Here is a 25,219-nt window from a genome sequence, read left to right as displayed (position 1 = left end):
CGGCCGCCGCTAGAGACGCGCACTTTACCCGTGGGCGATCGAGGGTAATTTCCCGCACGGCGCGATCGACGGACCGATCCGATTCCGGGAGGGAATCGGATCGGCGGCTGCGTTTACCGCGAACGATTGGCAGCAGATTTGATCCCAGGATCGAATCTGCTGTCGAAACGGCCGGGAATCGAGCCAGTGTATGGCTACCTTTAGTCACAGGTTTCAGATCCTCCCAGCCCCCAACAAGCTATTGACTCAACAGGCAGTTAAAAGTCCCAAAAATGTCTACTAACAAAACACTGGACTTCTGGATTCTGAAGTGGCTTTCTATGGACATTGATTTAAATCCTAACCCACATCCATGGAGGGAAGTGAAACACGCTGTCACACCTGGCACATCTGAAGCAATTAGCGCATGAAAAGTTGGCCAAACCACCCGTTGTCAGCTGCAGAAGTCTCACTGAAAGCTACAGTTTGTAGTGAATTCCTCTAAAAATTGTGTAAGAAAATATTAAGGTAACTTCTAAAGCAGGGGTCAGGAAACTTTTTGCCTGAGAGAGCCATAAACGCCACATATTTAAAAATGTAATTCCATGAGAGCCATACAATATATTTCAAACTGGCACAGTGCACATGCGCAGAAGAGAGCTGTTCCTGTTGCCATGGTGAGGTGTATACAGTTGATCCGCCGGCAGCGGAAGTGTCAGACACGTCTTCAGCTTCTCTTGGGTTTCAGCAACATCAGCAATTTCCCCCAAGAGCCAGACAGGAGAAATACCGATTAACAGCTTGTACAGTTAGCTAGGTGACTTGTCAAGTGACAGGCAGGCTATTGGGCCAAAGTGCCGGGATCTCGTCCTACAAAGTCACTGGACCTGACAAGGTCCAGAGTGGGACAATTCGAGCAGCTGTTAGTTTTGGTGATACCGCGAGTAAGTTAGTAGTGCATGCTACAGCAATGGCGTGCCTACTCTGAAAATGTTACTTGTGCTGCCACACTAAAGCTGCGCTGCTTGCACAATGTAGATTAGTGAATCAACCCCTACTGATTTGTCTCTGAGCCAGATGTAGCCATCAAAAGAGCCACATTGGCCTCCCGAGCTATAGGTTCCCTATCCCTGCTCTAAAGCCATGGATGCTTGCCTTGCTTACAGGGGCAAAAAGGGATAATTTGCATATTCAGTAGCGGTGCATTGTGGGTAATCACAAATGTTCACTTATAGCTGAATTATTGCAAATTTCCTTCTGTTTTAAGAAGGCAAATTTCACAAAGTATTACTTTTGACAGTGCCAAGCTTTTTTCAGCAATAACACATTTTTCCATGTCTGTACAAATTAGCGACTCTTCTATATCCACATTGTAGTCTCCATACTGTTTGTTTCCCTTCCTTACATACAAAAACAATTAAATCAAGGGCTCATACAAGGCAGAGCTCTCTGACACATAGCGATGGTCGGAAGCGCCAATTTCCAATTCCGTGGAAATTCCTATTTCTGCCAATGCCGATTACTGATTCCACGGATTTCAGATTTCCTTTTTTCCAAGGAGCCTTTTTTTGTCATTTTTTTTTGGATCCTCTGATTGGCCAAATACTTCCGTGTTGACTTTGTATTCTCCGATTGGTCCAATGCTTCCGAGTTCTGTGACTGGGCTAAAATTATCGAGCTACGGTAATGCGGTATTTCCATGGAAATCCGATTTATGATTGGAAATTTCAATTCCGCAAAATCCAAACGAGCATCCCTACCGGGCAATACATTTAGCAGATTGTTTGCAGCTGTAGTCACAGGAACATTAAGATGCTTGGAGACAATCTCATAGCCATTGGCCTCAATTCACTAAGCTTATCTCCTGTCCTTAATAAGGTTTCCATAGTAATCACCATGGTGATGAGGCATGCAGTATTCAGGAAACATTTTACCTCAGGTAAATCTATAGTTAACTCTTCAATCCTTAAAATAACTCCAGAATTCTAAAGTAGACTGAAGAAGAATGTTAAAGAGAATGGCCTCAATTCACTAAGATAATTCTGGAGATAATAAGGCAAGAGATAACTTGCCACTACACAGTGAGAGAGTTGTCTTATCTCTTCATTCCTTAAGTTACCTCCTCTGTAGTTATTTTCACACGCAGTTAATTAACAGAGTGGCCTAAATTCACTAAGCTTATCTCCTGTCTTTAATAATGTTTCTAGAGTTATCACCATGGTGATAAGACATGTCGTATTCAGGAAACATTTCACCTCAGGCAAACCTAAAGTTAACTCTTCTGCCTTTAATTTAACTCTTCAATCCTTAAAATAACTCCAGAAATCTAAAGTTAAAGACGGGCTTTTAATTAACTGCATGTGAAAATAACTACAGAGGAGGCAACTTAACTACAGAGGCGGTAAGTTAAAGAGACTCCGTAACAAAAATTGCATCCTGTGTTTTATCATCCTACAAGTTCCAAAAGCTATTCTAATGTGTTCTGGCTTACTGCAGCACGTTCTACTATCACCATCTCTGTAATAAATCAACTTATCTCTCTCTTGTCAGACTTGTCAGCCTGTGTCTGGAAGGCTGCCAAGTTCTTCAGTGTTGTGGTTCTGTGATGCATCTCCCGGCTCCAGGCCCCTCTCTGCACACTGCCTGTGTATTATTTAGATTAGGGCAGCTTCTCTCTTCTCTTTTACAAGTTGGATAAATCCTCCTCTGAGCTGGCTGGGCTTTCACATACTGAGGAATTACATACAGGCAGAGCTGTCTGCACTCTGCAGGAAGAAACAGCCTGACACTTCAGTGGAAGATAGCTGCAGGGGGAAAGAAACACACAAATGATCTCTTGAGATTCAAAAGGAAGGCTGTATACAGCCTACTTGTGTATGGATGTATTTTCTATGTGTGGACATACTGTACATCAACCTACTTCCTGTTTTTTGTTGGCCATTTTGTTTGTTTATAAACAAACTTTTTAAAACTGTTTTTAACCACTTTTAATGCGGCGAGGAGCGGCGAAATTGTGACAGAGGGTAATAGGAGATGACCCCTAACGCACTGGTATGTTTACTTTTGTGCGATTTTAACAATACAGATTCTCTTTAAGGAATGAAGAGATAAGATAACTCTCTCACTGTGCAGTGGCAAGTTATCTCTTGCCTTATTATCTCCAGCATGATCTTAGTGAATTGAGGCCATAGTTTCCTTTCTGATCGCCCCATATCTGGAGATGTATAGTATTAATTTAAAGAAAAAAAAAGTGACTTTTCAGGAATTTGCAGGTATATACAGTATGTGGAGAGCTACCAACAACTTTGTCTACAACTGTGATGTGGACACAACTGTAACACACAGGTCTATACAACTCAACCTTATACATGACTCCAGAGCAGATAATACAGTTTTTTCACATTGAATGATGTATAGAAGCCCAATAAGCATTTAAGTTCTAGGCACCACGGCAGAAGCCATACCTGATGTGGAGAAAGAATACTGAACTTTGTGGGGAGGGGGCTTTGCACCGGGGTCCCATTTCACAGGACTGGTTGGAATTAGGAATGCAGAAATCTTATACAGAAGGAAAACAAGAAGGCAGAAATAAAAGTGGTCAGAGGATTGTAAAAGAAAAGTTGCTGCTGAACAGGGAAAGGAGTGTCAATCCTAAAACAAACAGCGAAGCCAATAAAAGGTTAAAACACGGTGCAGTTCAAACAATAACAAACTGCCTCTAACAGCTACTTCCTCCCTGAGCCCCATGAGTGCATTCAGCAAGTTCATCTGCTTTATGACAGCTCCCTACATTGCTTGGCCCCCTGAAAAGCTCCAGGGGTAAGTGTAACCTCTAAGCTAGCTAACAAAGCAGCTCAGCTCTGCATAGTTGAGAGGACTCTACTATGAAGTGTGGACTATGCCTGACCTTGACTGCCTGTGTCCCTCAAAAGCACTCTAATGCCTGCACAGTACCGACATTCTATAGATCATGGCTGACATGATGGGGATCTGCTCTGCACTGTAATATGGACTATAGCTGTGACTGCCTGCGTTCCTATGTCTCACCAGCACTCCCATTGCCTGCAGCAGCCTGCACAGTATCAACATTCTATAGATCATGGCTGACATGATGGGGATCTGCTCTGCACTGTAATATAGACTCTAGCTGTGACTGCCTGCGTTCCTCATATGTCTCACCAGCACTTCCTTGCCTGCAGCAGCCTGCATAGTACCCACATTCTGTAGATGGCTGACATGAGGGGGATCTGCTCTGCAGTCTGCACTGTAATATAGACTCTAGCTGTGACTGCCTGTGTTACTGATATGTCTCACCAGCACTCTCTTGCCTGCAGCAGCCTACACAGTACTGACATTCTATAGATCATGGCTGACATGACGGGGATCTGCTCTGCACTGTAATATTGTCTCACCAGCACTCCCTTGCCTGCTTCAGCCTGCACAGTACCGACATTCTATAGATGGCTGACATGCTCTGCGCTGTACTATATCCGAATAATCCGAATAATCCGAACATTTGTATAGTATATAGACTGTGTGTAGTGTTACAAAAGAGTAGCAAGGTTTGTGCTGCCTGTAGCCCTGTCTCTGTTTCTTCTACGTCTCACCAGAACCTCATGTTTTACCAGCACTCCCATTGCCTGCAGCAGCCTGCACAGTACATTCTATAGATCATGGCTGACATGACGGGGACCTGCTACACTCTGTAATATATACTACCCCTGTTTCCCTGAAAATACAACCTACCCTGAAAATACACCCTAGCTTTTTTCAGGATTTGTTTGGATGCTTGAAATATAAGCCCTACTCCAAAAATAAGCCCTAGTTACAGTAAAAAAAAAAAAAAAGGTCCAGGCAGCTATGGTATATATGTAAAAAAGCAAAAGCAATAAGCACTGCAGCAGGACGTATAGACACTTCACCAGGGAAAGCAGACATCCCTATAGTACATAGAAAAAGAAGGGAAAAGTAGTCACAAGAATTAATGAGGAAATTTAGGGTTTGGAGAGTTATCAGGATGTTCTAGAATGGGATGAAAGGACTATATTTGAATAAATGTTGATTTTCTTTGTTCAAGAATAAACATAGTTCGCAACTATCCCTTTTTTTGGAGGAACAGTCCCTCTTTGAGAACCCTGTCCTTCCTTCGCCTCTCTTTCAGGACTGATGTACTGTGTGTTTCAGGACTGGGTGTTTATTATGTAAATATTTGCATTTTTCTACTGGAAAATGTGTTTGACTCTAAACTTTATTCCCATCCTTTACATTGCTATACGTCTTTATTGTTCTTATTTTCAAATGTTGTTATGGAGGAAAATGAACCAGGATAGGATCAGTGTGGTTTGAATTAAAAAAAATATATTTTTCTTCGGAAATCTTTACGGCATGCGGGACTAGGGGTGTGTCAGGGGCATGGTAAGGGGTGTGGCAGAGGCGGGGCTTAAGTGTCCCTCTTTCTTATCTCAAAAAGTTGGGAGGTATGAACAAATGTAGATTGTTGTTCATGGAAAAAATAAGACATCCCCTAAAAAAAAGCCCTAATGCAACTTCTGGATGGGAGTTAATATAATGCTAGGTACACACTATACAATTTTGTGTTAGATAGATGGTTCGATAGATAATTTCCGACATGTCCGATCTTATTTTTGATTGTTTTTCTAATCGATTTCACATAGAAGTGAATTAAAATAGATAACAAAAGATAACGGAATCGAATCGTAAATCGATCGGACTGAAAATAGACCGAAAAAATGCATCATGTGTACCCAGCATAAGAGCCGGTGTTCCAACTAACTAGCATACATTGACAGAATAGCATACATTTAAAGTGATATACCCCTTGTTAGTAGAATCAGTGTCCCCTTGCCCGCTCGCTTCGTTCGCTGGGCTGCGGGCTCGGTCCTCGCTTCGCTCGGACAACTTTTTATTCTAACTCTATGTCCACTTGGATAGTGGAGATTGCACATCAGCACACAGGCAGCTAACTGGGGTTGAAAAGGTTAATGCTGCTGATGGGTATTATGGGGTTAATGTCTGCCCTGCATGACTTTGCACATGCTCAGTAGCATTTGTATGTTATTCTGTCAGGTATGCTAAAATGGAACACCTGTCTTATTTTCAGGGAAACACAGCATGTGTAGCTGTAACTAGCTGTATTGCTCATATTTCTTATCAGCATGTCCATGCCTGCTGCAGGCTGCACAGTGCCCATATTCTATAGATCAGTGATGGCTAACCTTGGCACTCCAGCTGTGACAAAACTACAAACCCCATCATGCCTCTGCCTCCCCAAGTTATGCTGTGTATTGCAATGCCTCATGGGACTTGTAGTTCCACCACAGCTGGACTGCTAAGGTTAGCCATCACTGCTATAGATCATGTCAGCCATGATGGGGTATATAGTCTGTGTGTAGCTGTGACTGCCTGTGTCTCTCACACATCTTACCAGCACTCCCATGCCTGCTGCAGGCTGCACACTGCCCATATTCTATAGATCATGGCTGACATGGGGGGGATCTGCTGTGTATTGTAGGGTGAAATATAAGTACAGTAACCATTACTTTTGCTTTCAATTCCTGTCTAACCAGCCGTCACATGCCTGTGGCAGCTGCACCTATCCAGGACACAAACAATGCTACAAATGGCTGACATGGAGGATCTGCTATGTACTTTATAGCCTGGTACACACCATGCAATTTCCCATCAGATAGATGGGTCGAATAGATAATTTCCAACAGGTCCGATCTGATCTCCGATCGTTCTGTCAGACTTTTACAACCTATTGTGACAGTGATGTGGGAAAAATACATTTATAGTACGTTTTACTTTGGGCTCACTTTTATAGAGAAATATGCATACACATGCATTTTAAATTTGAAAATATTTTTTAACATGAATTCACTTACTGAATACTGACATTTTATTTAATGTACTAAATGTGTACCTGAACTTGTTATGGTCCCCCCCCCCCCATTAGGGTTTCCCTCTCCTTCAACATCTTCAAGAAGGCCCTCTAACTCACCCCCCCCCCCCCCCCACACACACACACACACACACACACACGTGCTCTAAATGTGCAGCTGAACTCTGGTCCTCTACCTTTTGTGTCCCCACCTCTCCCTCTAGATTGTAATGGCTGGAATACACGGGTCGACCGGCGGCTCGATTAGCCGCCGGATCGACCCCAGCCGCGTCAACGCTCGTCCGCGCGTATCGATTACCGCTCGTCCCTGCCGACGCTTCCTTATCAGCTCTCGATTCCCCGCCATTGTCCGCCGGCGGGGATCGAGTGGGCGCGGGTCGAGCGGCTTGATTGGGCCAGCTGAATATTATCAGCTGTCCGGATCAGCTGGTCGATACACGGTACAGAAACTTACCGTGTATCCCCAGCATTAGCCTTCGGACAGAGTCCTCGTCCTTGTGTCTCCTACCTGATCATGCACCTCCGTTACCGTACACCCATCCTATGGATCTGAGCGAACTCGATTTGCCTAATCCCCATGCTATTGCATGTATTCCTTTGTCTTATTGATGTATGTCACCCCTAAATATTGTCTGTAACCTTAATGTCCAGCGCTACGTAATATGTTGGTGCTTTATAAATACAATAATAAAATAATGGTCAATACACTACAGTACGTTTTGCAATAAAAAAAAGAAAGATAAATCATATATAAATAAACCTAAATAATTATTTGTTTTTTTTAAGCATTTATACACAACTATGGAGTACTTTTAAAGAGGATCTGAAATGAAAAACTAACTATAACAAGTAACTTGTCTATATATGTTATCTAAAGTTTAGATAGTTTACACAGCATATCTAGCTGCAAACCGCTTCAACAGTATATGATTATTTATTCCTGAGATACAATGAGGGCAGCCATGTTGTGTCTGTCACATTGTCACAGGCTGAAGGCTGGAGATGCTATCAGCTTGCCTGTGTGTAAATTCAGTCCCCTCTCCTCCTCCCTCCTACCCTCTGCCTCTGAAATCAATGGCTAGTAACCTCCTCCTCCTCCTGCCCAGACTGAGCTCCCATAAGCCCTTGCTACAGTGCCAAGGCAATGTGAAAAAGCTGTGGGCGAGGCTTTTTTATTTTGTAGGGAATTAGAGTATTAAAACAAAACAAAAAAAGTATTTGGCTTGAGGAATGCCCTATAAACTATATGAAAGGAACACAATTATGCAATGAGTAAAAGTTTATCTCGGATCCACTTTAACAAATATGTATGCACCAAGGAGTACATTCGTCAGTGATGTTACCTCCAGTAGGCATTACCTGGACACTGCAGTCATTAATAAGGCTGTACATTCTATAACACCACTCTGTACTAATGACCTGTCCTGTATACTAGCCTACTTTTATATTAACACTTTGTGCTGTATACTAAAGCTCTGCATTGTATACTCTGCACTGTACTGTATATTTATGTCCTGCTATGTATATTAATACTATACTTTACTATATATTAATGTCCAGCACTGCATATTAATCTCTTGCATTATACATTATGCGATGCAATATTTCCCGATGGACCCTGCACTGTACCCTGCACAGTACCCTGATTCTCACGCGAACTCTTCCCTTACTATGCCTAGTGGTGCCCAAACATGGTACAATTTTTTTTCAATCAGATAATTTTGTTAGAATATTCCGTTAGAGCAAATAAAAAGATTTTTCCAACATGTCCGATCAGATTTTTATTGAAAAAAAAAAAGTTATAATTGTTGACCAAGAAAAAAAGATTCTTTCCAACTTTCATTTGACTCAATCATTTTGGTCGAATAAATAGGAAAATCAAACATTTTTACCTTATTATTCACTTCAGTGCTCTCAACACAAGTAAACCGTCGTGTCCCCGCCGCTAAACGAGGGCTGCAGGTCAGTTTTTACAGGATCTGTTTTTCATCTGGTACAATGTGCACAGATAAAATAACAGGTTACTAACCCATGCAATGCAAAAAAAAAATAGACTTCAGGAAAGTTCTTAGTTGGACAAGTGCTGTAAGTACCCATGTTTATCTCATGATGGGGTATATTCACTAAACGTAGATAAAGTCTAACACATGATAAGTAGATAAGACAGGCAAGACACAGAACTTTCATATTGCACTTTTCTAGTAGCAGACTCAAAGCGCCCGAGCTTCAGCTACTAGGGGCGCGCTCAGTAGGCAGAAACAGTGTTGGGGAGTCTTGCCCAAGGTCTCCTTACTGAATAGGTGCTGGCTTACTGAACAGGAAGAGCCGAGTCTAACCCTGGTCTCCTGTCTCAGAGGCAGAGCCCTTAACCCCCTTGGTGTTATGATTCTTCCTGGATTTTAGGGTCTAAATGCTGCCAGAGAGATCTGCAGCAGTTCTACAATCACTCACCTCTCTGGCTCCAGCGCTGCAGTTTTGCCTCCATCCTACAGGTGGCGCTGCAACTCTAAAGTGAAATTGCAGGCTGTCGTCATGACGACAGCCGGCAATTTCACCAACAGGAAGCAGAGCCCTGGAGGAGAGGAGGAAGAATGACGGCCGACGATGGGATCCCCCGGGAGGTATGTAGAAACGCTCCCACTGCGCGCATTGCTCTGCACACAGCCTCCGGTGGCTTCCCCGAGCAGAGGTCGGGATTACCGCTCTTAGCTGCGGTTTTCCGCCCCGGCCCTATCTCGAGATTACCGCCAAAGAGGTTAACCAGTACATTATGTATTGCATGTAACGTATTGCATTATGCTCTACTCATTGTACATAAGACTTTATGCTTTTCTGATTACCGCAGTTTAGTGACCACACCTCCATGTCACATGTCAGTTAAAGAGACACTGAAGTGAAAAAAAAATGATGATATTATGATTTGTATGTGTAGCACAGCTAAGAAATAAAACATTAAGATCAGATACATCAGTGTAATTGTTTCCAGTACTGGAAGAGTTGAGAAACTCCAGTTGTTATCTCTATGCAAACAAGCCATTAAGCTCTCCGACTAACTTAGTCGTGGAGAGGGCTGTTATCTGACTTTTATTATCTCAACTGTTCCTGGACTATTTACTTTTCCTCTGCCAGAGGAGAGGTCATTAGTTCACAGACTGCTCTGAAAGACTCATTTTGAATGCTGAGTGTTGTGTAATCTGCACATATTAGAGAATGATGCAATGTTAGAAAAAACACTATATACCTGAAAATAAAAGTATGAGAATATTTTCTTTGCTGCTAATCTTCTAGTAATTATTCATAGTACACAACCAATTCGCTATATCATATTTTTTTTTCGCTTCAGTGTCTCTTTAAGGGATTTAAGAATTCTAATGTTTTCTCCTCCATACAGATTGTAAACAAGCTTGGTATCTGCCTGGTTTAGGATGGAGAAGCTCCCACACAAGATGGTACAGCTCATGTATCAGGCCTGGATGATGTTTGAGGAAAACATCGTTGTGGTTCTGGCTCTGATAGTATGCCTGGTCATCACAGTGATGATTGCAGTGAGGATTATCAGACACCTGGTAACTAACAGGCATGTTCACACAGAGCATGAGCAGCTGCTGCAGGATGTAGCCCATCTGACCCTGGAAAAGCAGGAGCTGGAAGAGGACACCATTCACTTAATGGAGGAGAATTACCAGCTGACACAAAGAGTCGCCACACTGAGGTCAGTGTACTGTGCTCTCCATAGTTACTGCTTCATTATACACCTACATCACCACAGTGTTCTACATGGAAGGCTTCAGACAATCACAACACTCATATGGCAATAAAGTGCTACTGTGCTAGTTTTTTTCTTAAAGAGGGAACGTCTGTAAAATGTACAAAAAAAAAAAAAAAGTGATATGGTCGTGGAAATCCTAGATTTTACCATGATACCTAGGCGATGGCAATTTGGCTCTGCATCCCTTCAATGAAATCGCCTAGTGTGGTCACCGAGCGCATGCGCTGCAGTGATAACCACCCTCATAGGGTTCTACTGCCGTAGTGCTTTGCTGGTCGTTGCAGATTGGCAAACGCTACTAAAGCGCAGCTAGTGGGTTCCAGGCCTAAGGGCCAGTTCACACAGACGGCTCCGTTTCTTTGCAGCCAAACGCTTTTCTGCTATCAATAAGCATTTGACATAGCTTACCATCGTTTCTCGTCACGGTGTGTTTGGAGCCCTAGGGGGATAAAATGTAGCAGTAAACGCCGCCTCCAGTGGATCCCTAGCAGTGAACAATGAAGACAATCTCTGGCAGACGTCCACTGAACTGGCCCTAAAGCCCCATCTACACGATACCATTCTTTGTGCGATTCGATTACGATTCTATTTACGATCTGATTAAATCCGACATGTCCGATCGGGATTCGATTCAATTAAATTCAATTTGCCATTGCAAAACAATGGCAAATCGAATTGAATCGAATCCCGATCGGACATGTCAGATTTAATCGGATCGTAAATAGAATCGTAATCGAATTGCACAAAGAATCGTATCGTGTAGATTGGGCTTAAAGGAATACTTAAGTCAAACTTAAAAAATGACTTTTACTCACCTGGGGCATCCCTCAGCCCCCCGAAGCTGGATGGTGCCCTCGCAGCCCCGCTCCGACCGTCCTGTCCCCGCCGGCGGCTACTTCCGGGTTCGGCGACAGCTGCCGACAGGCTGGAAACGCGGCTGATTTTCCGGGTTCCCTGCCGCTATTATCACCCTCTATGCTGCTATAGCGTATATATAGCAGCATAGAGGGTGATAATAGCAGCAGGGAACGCGGAAAATCAGCCGCGTTCCCAGCCTGTCGGCGGCTGTCGCCGAACCCGGAAGTAGCCGCCGGCGGGGACAGGACGGTCGGAGCGGGGCTGCGAGGGCACCATCCAGCTTCGGGGGGCTGAGGGATGCCCCAGGTGAGTAAAAGTCATTTTTTAAGTTTGACTTAAGTATTCCTTTAATCATATTGTTTTATCTATGCCTTTCTGTTGTGTCCTGTATTTTGCCCCAGAAACTTCTGAAAGCAGTCAATATGGCTGCACCTCCTATGCTGGGATAACAAGAGGACTGACTTTCTGAGGTTCTTCTCCTTCTGTCATCACCCTATTGTCAACTGAGCTGCAAATAATTTTCATCGGCATTAACATCTAGAATCTCCACCCACATTATCCATCCGAAGCCTCATACACACGCACAAGGCATGTCACCCATTAGGGATCAGGACACAATCCCCTGGGTGACATAGCTGGGCCGAGTCTGCCCAGACTCCAGACATGTTCTGTTTCTACGTGTGTGTGTGTGTGTGTGTGTGTGTGTGTGTGTGTGTGTGTGTGTGTAGGAGGGGGGGGGGGTAGGATGGAAGAGGGAGCAGCGCAGGTGTGACGTCACATGGGAGCGGGATGATTGGAGAGACCAATACCTTTGATCTTTCGCTTCCCAATTCCAGATAGTAATCAGATAAAATTATAGGATCAACATTGCCAGGAATTGCCTAGTAATTATAGCCATGGATGTTCTTCAATGCAAAGAAAAGCATCCAAGCCCACTTAAAATGCAGATATAGAATTCGCCATAACTACTTCCTGTCAGGGGCGGAGCAATAGCCATATCAGCTGCTATGGGGTCCTGGAGAATAGGGGGCCCAGGTGGTACTTAATGTATTTACCAATAACTTTGTTGTGTTTCTCCACCCCGACTTTGTCTCAGTGCTCATGAACTATGTGCAGTGTAGATTGCATGAGAATGTAATTAGCACAGTTATCCTATATCCATAGGGTAGGGGCAGGTGCCATTGCTTACAGAGAGTCTGAAGCCATATTAAAAATGGCTTTTTAGCTTATATTCAGCAGGAGCATGTCTGCCCCTGCTAAAACGCTGCTATCCCGCGGCATAACGAGGGGTCTTTACCCCCCCAAATCCCCCTGCTACCTCCGGGGAGTGCTTCCGTGTGAGGCCGGGCTATGAGCTGCAGCCCTGCCTCACACGCGTCTATCAGTGCAGATCTCCGCCTCTCCCCCGCCCCTTTCAGCGAAGGCAGGTCCTAGCATTTTTATTTGTGAGCAAATGTGGGATTTCAATTGAATCTCCTCCTTCCTTTAAAAAGAAAAGAAGAGGAAAATCGTAATCAAATCAATTGTATTTATATTTATTATGTCCGCCGCACACTGTATTTCTCATGATATACTTGTGACTATTTGAATGTAGTTTCTAATTAATCCCTTCTCTGGAATTCATTCACTGTAAAATCTGCCTTAAGGTGGCCACACACGACACAATAAAATGATCCGATTTTACGGCAATTCGATAAAAACGATTGGATCTCCCGGAAAAAAATCTAAACCTTTTTTTTCATTCAACTGAAAAATCTGATCGGATTTCCCATTTTCTTCGATTTTAATTGATCCGGAATGCTAGATATTTTTCTTCAATCTTTCTAAAGATTGTATGGTGTGTGTTGGATTGTGAATTTATTAACCACCTTAGCGGTAATGACGAGCTCAGCTCGTCCATTACCGCTGCAGTGGATATCTCAGGCCCCTGTTGGCCAATTTTGCTAAAAAAAAAATTTCATACACGCAGCTAGCAGCTAGTTAGCTGCGTGTGGGGTTCGATCGCTGCCGCTCAGTGGCGATTGAGCCCCCCCCCCCCGCCCAGACCACTTGCACAGCCTGGGGGCGCTATGGGGCTGGATCGGACACCACCCGACGCCATGACGTGGATGATGTCATCCCGATCGTCGCCATGGCGACGAGGGAAGCCAAGCAGAAAATCCTATTTACAACGGGATTTTCTGCTTGCTGTAAAAGCCGGCGGCGATCGAACTAGATGGGCAGATGCGCCCTCTAGTGGTGAATTATGTAGCTAACTGAAAGTTAGCTACAATGATTCAGGAAGAAAAAAAATTGAAAAAAAACTGTTTGCACGCCACCCTGGCGATTTTACTGTAACGCCAGGGTATACACACCCTATCAATTTTGTCAGAGTCTCCAATCATTTTTATCATAATAGGGGAAAAATTGAACATACGTATGTGGTACATTGGTCATATTTTTGAAATGTTACAATCAGGCAGAAAAACTGATTGCAATTCTTAAATTGAACAGATATTTAAAAAATGTGTTATGGTGTGTGGCCACCTTTATACTGATGTAAGCTGTTGTTGAGAAGGGAGTGATTACTCAAGGTTGGGAGTTCGGCTTCCGCTAACAGTATTTGATAGATGAGTGTATGTGTGTGCGCGTGTGTAGAAAGTAGTATGTGTGCGCTTACAGTGTGTGTGTGTGTGTAGAAAGTAGTGTGTGTGTGTAGAAAGTAGTGTGTGTGCGCAGAGCGTGTGTGTGTGTGTGTGTGCGTGCATAAAAAGTAGTGTGTGTGTGTGTATAAAAAGTAGTGTGTGTGTGTGTGTGTGTGTGTGCATAAAAAGTAGTGTGTGTGTGTGTGTGTATAAAAAGTAGTGTGTGTGTGTGTGTGTGTGTGTGTGCGTGCATAAAAAGTAGTGTGTGTGTGTGTGTGTGTGTGTGTATAAAAAGTAGTGTGTGTGTGTGTGTATAAAAAGTAGTGTGTGTGTGTGTGTGTGTATAAAAAGTAGTGTGTGTGTGTGTGTGTGTGTGTGTGTGTGTGTGTGTGTGTGTGTGTGTGTATAAAAAGTAGTGTGTGTGTGTGTGTGTGTGTGTGTGTGTGTGTGTGTGTGTGTGTGTGTGCGTGCATAAAAAGTAGTGTGTGTGTGTGTGTGTGTGTGTATAAAAAGTAGTGTGTGTGTGTGTGTGTGTGTGTATAAAAAGTAGTGTGTGTGTGTGTGTGTATAAAAAGTAGTGTGTGTGTGTGTGTGTGTGTGTGTGTGTGTGTGTGGAAAAATTGAACATACGTATGTGGTACATTGGTCATATTTTTGAAATGTTACAATCAGGCAAAAAAACTGATTGCAATTCTTAAATTGAACAGATATTTAAAAAATGTGTTATGGTGTGTGGCCACCTTTATACTGATGTAAGCTGTTGTTGAGAAGGGAGTGATTACTCAAGGTTGGGAGTTCGGCTTCCGCTAACAGTATTTGATAGATGAGTGTATGTGTGTGCGCGTGTGTAGAAAGTAGTATGTGTGCGCTTACAGTGTGTGTGTGTGTGTAGAAAGTAGTGTGTGTGTGTAGAAAGTAGTGTGTGTGCGCAGAGCGTGTGTGTGTGTGTGTGTGCGTGCATAAAAAGTAGTGTGTGTGTGTGTATAAAAAGTAGTGTGTGTGTGTGTGTGTGTGTGTGTGCATAAAAAGTAGTGTGTGTGTGTGTGTGTGTATAAAAAGTAGTGTGTGTGTGTGTGTGTGTGTGTATAAAAAGTAGTGTGTGTGTGTGTGTGTGTGTGTGTGTGTGTGTGTGTGTGTGTGTGTGTGTGTGTGTGTGTGTGTGTGTGTGCGTGCATAAAAAGTAGTGTGTGTGTGTGTGTGTGTGTGTATAAAAAGTAGTGTGTGTGTGTGTGTATAAAAAGTAGTGTGTGTGTGTGTGTGTGTGTGTGTGTGTATAAAAAGTAGTGTGTGTGTGTGTGTGTGTGTGTGTGTGTGTGTGTGTGTGTGTGTGTGTGTGTGTGTGTGTGTGTGTGTGTGTGCGTGCATAAAAAGTAGTGTGTGTGTGTGTGTGTGTGTATATAAAAAGTAGTGTGTGTGTGTGTGTATAAAAAGTAGTGTGTGTGTGTGTATAAAAAGTAGTGTGTGTGTGTGTGTGTGTGTAGCAGTAGTAGTAAACAGACTGCATAACATTTTTAGATAAAGAGTGAAATGTCCACATTGTTTTTTAACCACCTTACGACTGCCTAACGCCAATGGGCGGTCGCAAGGTGGCAGCCCTAGGACCGCTTAACGCCAATAGGTGTCAAGTCCTGGAGGCGGAGATTAGCAGGGAACGATCGCAAGCATGCGCAATTGTTCCCTGCCAAGTTGCGGAGCTCCGTGATCAGCCTGCTAGCCGCGATCGTTGCTAGCAAGGTGTTAGAAAACGAAAGGGCAAAAACCCTCTTTGTTTACATTTGTACAGCGCTGCGATGTAGAGCAGTGCTGTATAGGGGACACTCAGCTGCCCCTCAGAGCGGCTCACATTAAAAATCCTTTTAATAGGCTGATGCAAACCAATAGGAATCCTTCCTCCCCAGGGAGAATCCTTATTGGTCCACTGAATGCTTAGAGCAGGGAAGAGATAAAAATGGCCAATGGTTCATAGCTTTTAGCTCTAGCATACTGCAAAGACTGTGTCACTGAGCAGAGACACACATATTAAAAATGTGAAAAGTAGATTTAAACAAAAAATAAAATTGGGGGGATATCTCAAAAAGTAATTTTTAGAAGTAGGAGGATAAATACAATAGTTTATCGCATCAGTTCATTTTCACCTCCATATTCCATTAAAGTTCTATTTCAGGTGTAGATTTTAAACAAATTATATGTAGCTGAACTGGCTTAAAAAGTCCAGGTTTGCCGAGTCAGTTTTGTGCTGCAACCTTATGAAATCCCCTCGTGTTTATGTATGCTGTGTTCTGCCTCTCCAGGGAAAGAAACCTGAGTGACACCAACGAGGAGAATAATCAGCTGTTCCATGATGTGGCTCTGCTGACGCTGGAAAACAAGGAGATTCAGGAGAAAAATACATCCCTACATGATGAGAACAAGAACCTGCTGCAGACCATCGCACAGCTGAGGTATGATATGGACAGATGAATGCACAAGGGCCGCTAGGCAACAACTGACTTCCCAATCAACTATGATCACCCTCCAGCTCAGGCCAACTCTTAACCTTCCTGGCGTTATGGACGAGCTCGAGCTCAGCTCGTCCATTACCGCCGGAGGCTGCCGCTCAGGCCCCGCTGGGCCGATTTTCATGAAATAAAAAGCAGCACACGCAGCCGGCACTTTGCCAGCCGCGCGTGCTACCTGATCGCCACCGCAGCGCGGCGCATCGGCGAAAGAGGGTCCCCCCAGCCGCCTGAGCCCAGCGTAGCCGGAACAAACAGTTCCGGCCAGCGCTAAGGGCTGGATCGGAGGCGGCTGACGACTCCGCTCGTCGCCATGGCGACGAGGTAAGCGAAACAAGGAAGGCTGCTCATTGCAGCCTTCCTTGTTACTTCTGGTCGCCGGAGGCGATCAGAAGAACGCATTCGGAGCGCCCTCTAGTGGGCTTTCATGCAGCCAACTTTCAGTTGGCTGCATAAAATAGTTTTTTTTTAATTTAAAAAAAACCCTCCCGCAGCCGCCCTGGCGATCTTAATAGAACGCCAGGGTGGTTAAGCTACATACACACTATGACAACGATCGTTCGTTGTGAACGACGAACGATCTTTTAATTGACGAAAGAACGACCTAAGTAAAGTTAGCTTTTAAAGGTGTGTAGCGATCTGATCGTTTGTTAACGAACGATCCGGAACAACGTCACATACTATTCCAGGAAGTGACATCATAGCACGTACGTTACACTGTAAAACTAACGTTACGTATGTTACATTACAGTACAAGATTTCATACTGTAGGTAGAGCATTTACATAATATAGCGTTGACAAAACATACAAAAATACACTCTGTCTATACACTCTGTTAAAATGACAATTATGGTATAATCATGTAGCAATTAACGTGTCACAGGACACATTCATAGAACGAACATTACATCACGAAAAGCAACTGTTGCGCTTGCGCATAAAAATGAAAGGTTCTATGGAGATATAACGAAATGCGCATGTCAAGCCTAGTACGAACGACCGTTTTCTAACGATGTACTACTTTTGCAAACGATCGTCGTTTAAAAAAATCCGCCAAGGCAGATCTTTCGTTTTTAACGATCTAGCTCGTCCATCGTTTGACTTAATGATCGTTGGATGTTTTTTTTTAAACGATGGTCGTTTGAAATGATCGGGGAACGATCGTTTCAAACGACTATAGTCGCATGTGTGCACGCACCTTTAAGGTGGCCATGCAACTATAGATGGCCACCAGATCGACCATCTGATAGACCATTCTCTTCAGTTCAGAGAGGGATATAGTGGCTACCCACACACTGTACCCAGGTCTCTGCTATATGTGGCACTCCCCAGCAGCAGACCTCTCACCTGTCCCACCGCCGTGTGTCCTCCCGCGTCCATCTCCCTCTGTGTCATGTGATAAAAGTTGAATCTGAAACACTAGAAGTCTGGAAGCTCAAACACTAGAAGTCTGGCACCATACACGCCGGAGCTCTAGTGTTTGAACTAAAGCTTTTGTCACATGACAGGGAGAGAAGAAGCAGGGAGGAGAAGCCCCATGGCATGAAGCAAAACCCCCAAAAATGGGAGGACATGAGCCGGCGGGACAGGTGAGTGCTGCCAACACTCTGTGCTGGTTGCCGCCAAATCCAACACTGCTACCAATTATTATTATTATTATTATTACTATTTATTTATAAAGCGCCAACATATTCCGTGGCGCTGTACAATGTAAGAAAACAAACAAGGGATACATAATGATACAGACAATGATATACATCAAATATAAACACTGATACAAAAGAAAGAAATGTTGATTACAATAGCAAATTTATCATGATGACTAAAATGTATAAATGTTGAGTACAAGCAATTAAATTAATAACATTCCATGACACAAAAGGGTGAGAGCCCTGCCCTTGCGAGCTTACAATCTAAAGGATTGGGGTGGAAACAAGAGGTGGGGAAGTATACAGTATATGTACAGGCAGTGTGTAATTAGGTTATTTAGTGGGTGCATGGCCTACTCTAGAGAATATGCTTGTCGGAAAAGGTGGGTTTTGAGAGAGCGTTTAAAGATTTCAAAGGTGGGAGAGTGGCGGATGTGCTGTGGAAGGGCATTCCAGAGGAGGGGTGAGGCACGTGAGAAGTCTTGTACACGTGAATGTGAGGAGGTAATTGTAGAAGAGGATAAAAGAAGCTCGTGTGCAGATCTGAGATTGCGGTTGGGTTGGTATCTGGAGACTAGTGAGGAGATGTACAGGGGAGAGAGATTGTGGAGAGCTTTGTAGATTAGGGTTAAGAGTCTGAACTGAATCCTCTCATTAATTGGTAGCCATTGAAGAGCTTGACAGAGAGGAGCAGCAGAGGAAGAGCGAGAGGAGAGATGAATGAGTCGAGCAGCAGAGTTCAGTACAGAATTGAGCGGTGCTAGTCTGTTAGTTGGAAGTCCACCAAGCAATATATTGCAATAGTCCAATCGAGATATAATAAGAGCATGTACTAACATTTTGGTTGTGTCATGAGAGAGAAAAGGTCGGATACGTGCTATATTTTTCAGTTGGAGATGACAGGGAGTTAATGTGAGGAATAAATGAGAGAGAAGAATAAAATATTACCCCTAAGCACTGTGCTTTGTTAACATTTATTGTAATATCAGGCAAAAAGGTGGACAGGGATGGTGGAAAGACTATTAGTTCATTTTTATTCATATTAAGTTTTAAGAAGCGAGAGGACATGAAAGAGGAGATAGCGGACAGGCAGTCGGGAATCCGTGTGAGGAGGGAGTTAAGGTCTGGGGCCGAGAGGTACAGTTGTGTATCATCTGCATATAGGTGGTATTTAAAACCAAATGAGTTGATTAAGTTACCAAGACCGTGCATGTAGATGGAAAAGAGGAGGGGACCGAGGACAGAGCCTTGAGGTACCCCTACAGACAGAGGATGTGAAGAGGAGGCCTGATCTGAATAAGAAACAGTGAAAGACCTTCCAGAGAGGTAGGAAGATATCCAGGAGAGAGCGAGGTCCTTTATTCCTATAGATAAAAGTAGCTGTAGGAGTAGAGTGTGGTCGACAGTGTCGAATGCTGATGACAGATCTAGAAGGATGAGTATGGAATAATAGCCTTTGGATTTAGCTGTGAGGTCATTGGCTACTTTGGTGAGGGCTGTTTCTGTGGAGTGGTTTGCCCGGAAGCCAGACTGCAACTGATCAAGCAAGGAATTTGCAGATAAAAACTGACTTAGTTTGATCAATCTGGCATAGTTTGCGGCATTGATTTCTAGCAGATTTTATCATTGATCGAGTCTGCTGGATAGCAACTGGTAAAATTGTCTAGTGTATGCCCACCTTTATTCCTTACTGATATTCTGTGTTTTTAGTGCCCGAAAGCCGCCGGAGACCAATGCAGAGGTCGCAGAGCTCTGGCAACATTACGCTACCCTGCTGGAGGAAAACGAGGAAATGAAGAGGAAATACGATGCGCTAAAAGTTCAGAGAGATCGGGCAATGCAGTACTACAAACATCGGGACAAATCTCAAAGTCAGAGCAGATGCCCTCTCTCTTAGCGGGCCTGGCTGTCCCATTACTCGCCCCGTCTACAGAGCCTGTTCCCCTGAAAATCACTAAAGCCTCTCTAGTCTAGACTGAACATTCCATATGTGAAGAGATTAAACTCCCCTTATCTAGACCAAAGGATTAGGGGTACGTTTTGTATGTAACCCCATTTCCAACAACCACCTCTAGTCTTATGAAGAAAGAAAGCCTCTCCAGTCTAGAATGAATAGGTCATATATCATCTTCAGATACTGTCCTTATCTAGAAAGTATGGCTAGAATGAACATTACATGTCTTATTCCATTTCCAGTGACTCCCACTATTCCTATGAAGACAGAAAGCCTCTCCACTCTAGACTGGATGTTTCATATCTCATCTCCAGAGACTGTCCAGAAGGACTAGAATGTACATTACATATTTTACTTGACTCTCACTATTCCTATGAAGACAGAATGCCACTCCACTCTAAACTGGCTGTTTCATATGTTATCTCTAGAGACTGTCCAGAAGGACTAGAATTTATATTACATATCTCACCTGACTCTCACTATTCCTATGAAGACAGAAAGCCTCTCCCCTCTAGAATGGATGTTTCATATCTCATCTCCAGACTGTCCAGAAGGACTAGAATGTACATCACATATTTCACCTGATTCTCACTATTCCTATAAAGGCAGAAAGCCTCTCCAATCTACACTGGATGTTTCATATTTCATCTCCAGAGACTGTCCAGAAGGACTAGAATGTACATTTGAAGACAGAAGGTCTCTTAATTTTTTTTATCTCCAGATAGCGCTTCCCTTGTCTCGAAAGAGTGAATGTACTGAACATTGCATATCTCACCCACTTGACAGCGACTCCCGCTATTGTTAAGCCTCATGTACACACTATAGGGTCATCTTTGCTGAAAATCTAATTTGTGCATTGCTGAGAAATCAGGAGCGCTGGGTCATTTCTGCCGAGCATTGTTCTCCTTATAGGCCATTCTGTTGTGTGCTGCTCTGCCGTCTCTCCTCCACCCTCCATTGCAACAGAGCGTGTTGCGAATCTATAGCCCCGAAACGCGTCTGTACATCACTTGGCCTGGAACTGTTGTCCAAGTCCAACTGTTGTCCAAGTCCTGATCACTGTGGGGCGACATTCTTAGTGCGTGTGTACACACTTTTAGGCTGGATTCACAGTGGCCAGTTGCATAGCGCACACATTGTAATGAGTGTGAACTGCAATGGAGACTGGGCATAGACTGTACTACAAAGCCTGCATGCAGCGAGTTAGAATAACGCTGGAGTTTAGGATCCTGTAAGACTTTCCTTTAAACATATCTGCAGGTTAGAGTTTCTCCACAACTTGCAGTTTGTGTATTGCAAGGCATAAACACACGTAAAATTGCCATGAGCAGGCAATTTTAGCCGTTTACAAGTCTGGTAATACAAGCACACCAGAACCAGGGTTGAGAGTACCCCTAACCAGAGAGGGATCAGCGGCACCTCGCTCCATCGTTTACACTACATGCCTCGCCCATAGACTTACATTACCCCAAGCAAAGCGCAGTAACGCACTGTTGTTCTTCCATTGGCTCGAATACTTCCAGCGCATTGCACGGGACTGCAATAATGTGAAAGTCTCTGTAGACTTTCATTGCTTTTGCAGCCCCTTGCGGCAAAATAGGGTAACACAACACAGCAATTACGTGCTACTGTAAAAGGGGCCTAAATGAATCCAACAGATCCCTGTCACTAGTACCATCCTAAACCTGCAGGCCACCAGAAGCCATCCCAATGATCTTCATCCTCACTCTAGATAAAAAAAACATCATAGTCCAAAGTTTTAGAATAGCTGATTGCATATTCAGAGTCCCTGCAACATCTAGATTGCGTTGACGCCAAACAGCATTCGTTTATCATCTAGGGAATCCCCCAAAACCCACTTTAGATAGTTCTCAGGAACTTTACACTTATAGATCTGCAGCAGATTCGACCATCAGATAGATTTCTCTCAGATGCCTGTCAAGTCGAATCTGACAGGAATCTATCTGATGTGTGCCACACACTTGAAACAGATTTCAGAATGAAATCTATTGGAAATCTATCTAAATGCATGATTGGCCCATTATTAGATCCAATGCAACTCTATGGGCCATGGATCAGCTACCAGCAGCAGATCGACCTAGATTTTCCATCTTGTCAGATAGATCAAATCCAAATTGTCCGCAAATAGATCGATAGATTTGAAACGATTTCTTATCGGATGGCTGAAATCGACCAGTGTATGGGCCCCTTAAGTTCCAGGATGACCACATTTTGGTTAGCACCTGGTTAGCACATCTAATGGCAGTTAACAATCTATTAACTTGCAATCGATAACTGTTCATCTTTCTAAACAAGCGTTAAAAGAATATTCACCAAATAAAAATAAAATATGTGCCTACACCCAGTATGGCTTCACCAGCGGCGTAGCTGAGGAGCTGTGGACCCCGATGCAAGTTTTACAATGGGGCCCCCAAAGCACTCTATACATAACAATGGATACAGCGCACCAAAACTTGCCAATGGCAACCACAGTGTCAGAGGTGCAAGAAGGGGATGGGGAACAGTTTGTTAATGATTACCACTATTCAAAGTGTCTATAGAAGTGATTATTATGAGCACATGACCAATAGAGAGCTAATACTGTAGTTGGGGGAGGGCTCTTTGGGGCCCCTCTGGCCCAAGGGCCCTGATGTAGTCACAACCTCTCCAACATCTATTGATACGCCGCTGGCCTTCACTCTGTGCTGGTTGATTGGCCACGTTTGTCTCCTTCTAGTGGCCAAGTCCAGAGACCTGATCAGTAGCTCTCCAAGCTCTTCGCTGGTCATGCTGTAGCTATGGGCTACTATGCCGCCTAAGAAAGCCAAGGGATTCTAAAATAAGTGGAATGAACTAATACTAAGCAACCTGAAGTGGTTGAACTGTGATGGATGGACAAGTTTTGTTTTATTAATCCACATCTCATATTGTGGGCTGTTCTGTTATTTGAGAAGTCATTTTCTGTAAATATTTATGTACTTATCTTTTTACCTTTTAATAAACTAATTCAAAATCATTTAACCAAATCTCCAATGTTGTGAAATAGGATGCAGTAAGTTCTGTGTCTGAAATGCTACTGAACTGTAAAACATTCTGTGTACAAACCCTGTGTCATCCTGTCAGAAGCACGGCAATGGCTGTCACAGACTTTAAAGGGAAGGTTCAAGCAAAATAAAAAAATGAGTTTCACTTACCTGGGGCTTCTACTAGCCCCATGCAGCCATACTGTGCCCTCGCAGTCACTCACTGCTGCTCCAGTCCCCCGCTAGCAGCTTGCCGACCTCGGAGGTCGGCGGGCCGCATTGCGTACATTTTTACGCAGTCCCGCTAGTGCAGCAACATTAACACATACATTTTTACGCATTACTGGTTCAATGCGTAAATTTTTACGCGTTAAACCAGTAATGCGTAAAAATGTATGTGTTAATGTTCCTGCACTAGCGGGAATGCGTAAAAATGTACGCAATGTGGCCCGCCGACCTCCGAGGTCGGCAAGCTGCCAGCGGGGGACTGGAGCAGCAGTGAGTGACTACGAGGGCACAGGATGGCTGCATGGGGCTGGTAGAAGCCCCAGGTAAGTGAAACTCATTTTTTTATTTTGCTTGAACCTTCCCTTTAACCATTTACTGACATTCTAACGTATTAAAACGTCATGCTTACCGCTATTAACAGCAACATGACGTTTTAATACGTCCCGCGTTCCCGCCGCTGCTACCGCCGTGTATGCGCCGCTACCGCCGCCATTACCGTCGGGCTTCCATGCTGGGTGATTGGGGAAGAGGACCGAACGGTCCTCTACCCAATCGCAGTGCCTGGAGTGAATGGACGTGACCGCGAACAGCGGCTACGTCCATTCACAATAACAGGAAATGTAACAATTAAATAAAGTGAAGAAGAAAAAAAAAAAAGTGAACATTTCCTATGAGTGTTCACTAGCGCCATCTTGTGGCCAAAAAGTATATTACACCTACAAAATACATTCATTCTCAAGTACATACAGATCTTAATAAAATTACACTTCCAACCCTCCCCCCCCCCCCCCCCCCCCAAAAAAAAAAAACACTTGTAAAAAAAAAATCAGCTAAAAATAAATAAATAAATAGTTGCCTTAGGGACTCAGCTTTGTTAATTTATATTTTATGGGGGGAAATTAATTTTAATTTATTACATAGGGGCTTGTAATTATGGCCAGAATAAAAAAAAAAACAGAACAGAAAAATAACACTTATATTTCAAAATAATATACTGTCGCCATACATTGTGATAGGGACATAATTTAAACTGTTTAATAATCGGGACGACTGGGCAAATAAAACGTGTTTGTTTTATCCACAGGAGAATGTTTAATTTTAAAACTATAATGGTTGAAAACTGAGAAATAATGATTTTTCTTCTTTTTTTTCTGTTTTTCTCATTAAAACTCATTTAGAATAAAAAAATTCTTAGCAAAATGTACTATCCACAGAAAGCCTAATTGGTGGCGAAAAAAACGAGGTATAGATCATTTTCTTGTTATAAGTAGTAATAAAGTTATTAGGGAATAAAAGGGAGGAGCACTGACAACTGAAAATTGCTCTGGTCCGTTAGGATAAAAACCCTTGGGGGTGAACTGGTTAAAGAACGCTTGAAGTCAGAAGGATACGGTCGGAGGCATAATTGGTTCCTTTTAAACAATGCAAAATGCCTGGCAGTCTTGCTGATCAACTGCCTCTAATACTGTCACAGCTTTTTCACATTGCCTTGGCACTGTAAAGGGCTTATGGGAGCTTAGTCTGGGCAGGAGGAGGTTACTAGCCAGAGATTTCAGTGGCAGAGGGGAGGTGGGAGGAGGACAGGGGACTGAATTTGTCACATTACACACAGGCAAGCTTATAGCATCTCCAGCCCTCAGCCTGTAACAAACAGAACATGGCTGCCCTCATTGTATCACAGGAATAAATAACCATAAACTATTGAAGCTGTTTGCAG

General features: G+C 43.5%; 1 protein-coding gene across 1 annotated transcript; it reads left to right on the top strand.

Moving 5' to 3' along the window:
* The first annotated feature begins 3,707 nt into the window (after nucleotides 1-3,707).
* LOC137542165 (uncharacterized) lies at nucleotides 3,708-23,267 on the top strand. The gene is made up of 4 exons (XM_068263883.1): nucleotides 3,708-3,798; nucleotides 10,293-10,613; nucleotides 16,444-16,593; nucleotides 20,008-23,267. Exons 2-4 carry the CDS (start codon nucleotides 10,327-10,329, stop codon nucleotides 20,192-20,194), a joined length of 624 nt encoding a protein of 207 aa, XP_068119984.1. The 5' UTR covers nucleotides 3,708-3,798; nucleotides 10,293-10,326; the 3' UTR covers nucleotides 20,195-23,267.
* Nucleotides 23,268-25,219: the final 1,952 nt, after the last annotated feature.

This window comes from Hyperolius riggenbachi, chromosome 12 (assembly GCF_040937935.1).
Source record: "Hyperolius riggenbachi isolate aHypRig1 chromosome 12, aHypRig1.pri, whole genome shotgun sequence".
In the NCBI taxonomy this organism is placed as follows: Eukaryota; Metazoa; Chordata; class Amphibia; order Anura; family Hyperoliidae; genus Hyperolius; species Hyperolius riggenbachi.
Note: the sequence above shows the minus strand (reverse complement) of the source record. Positions and strands in the feature narration are given on the sequence as shown.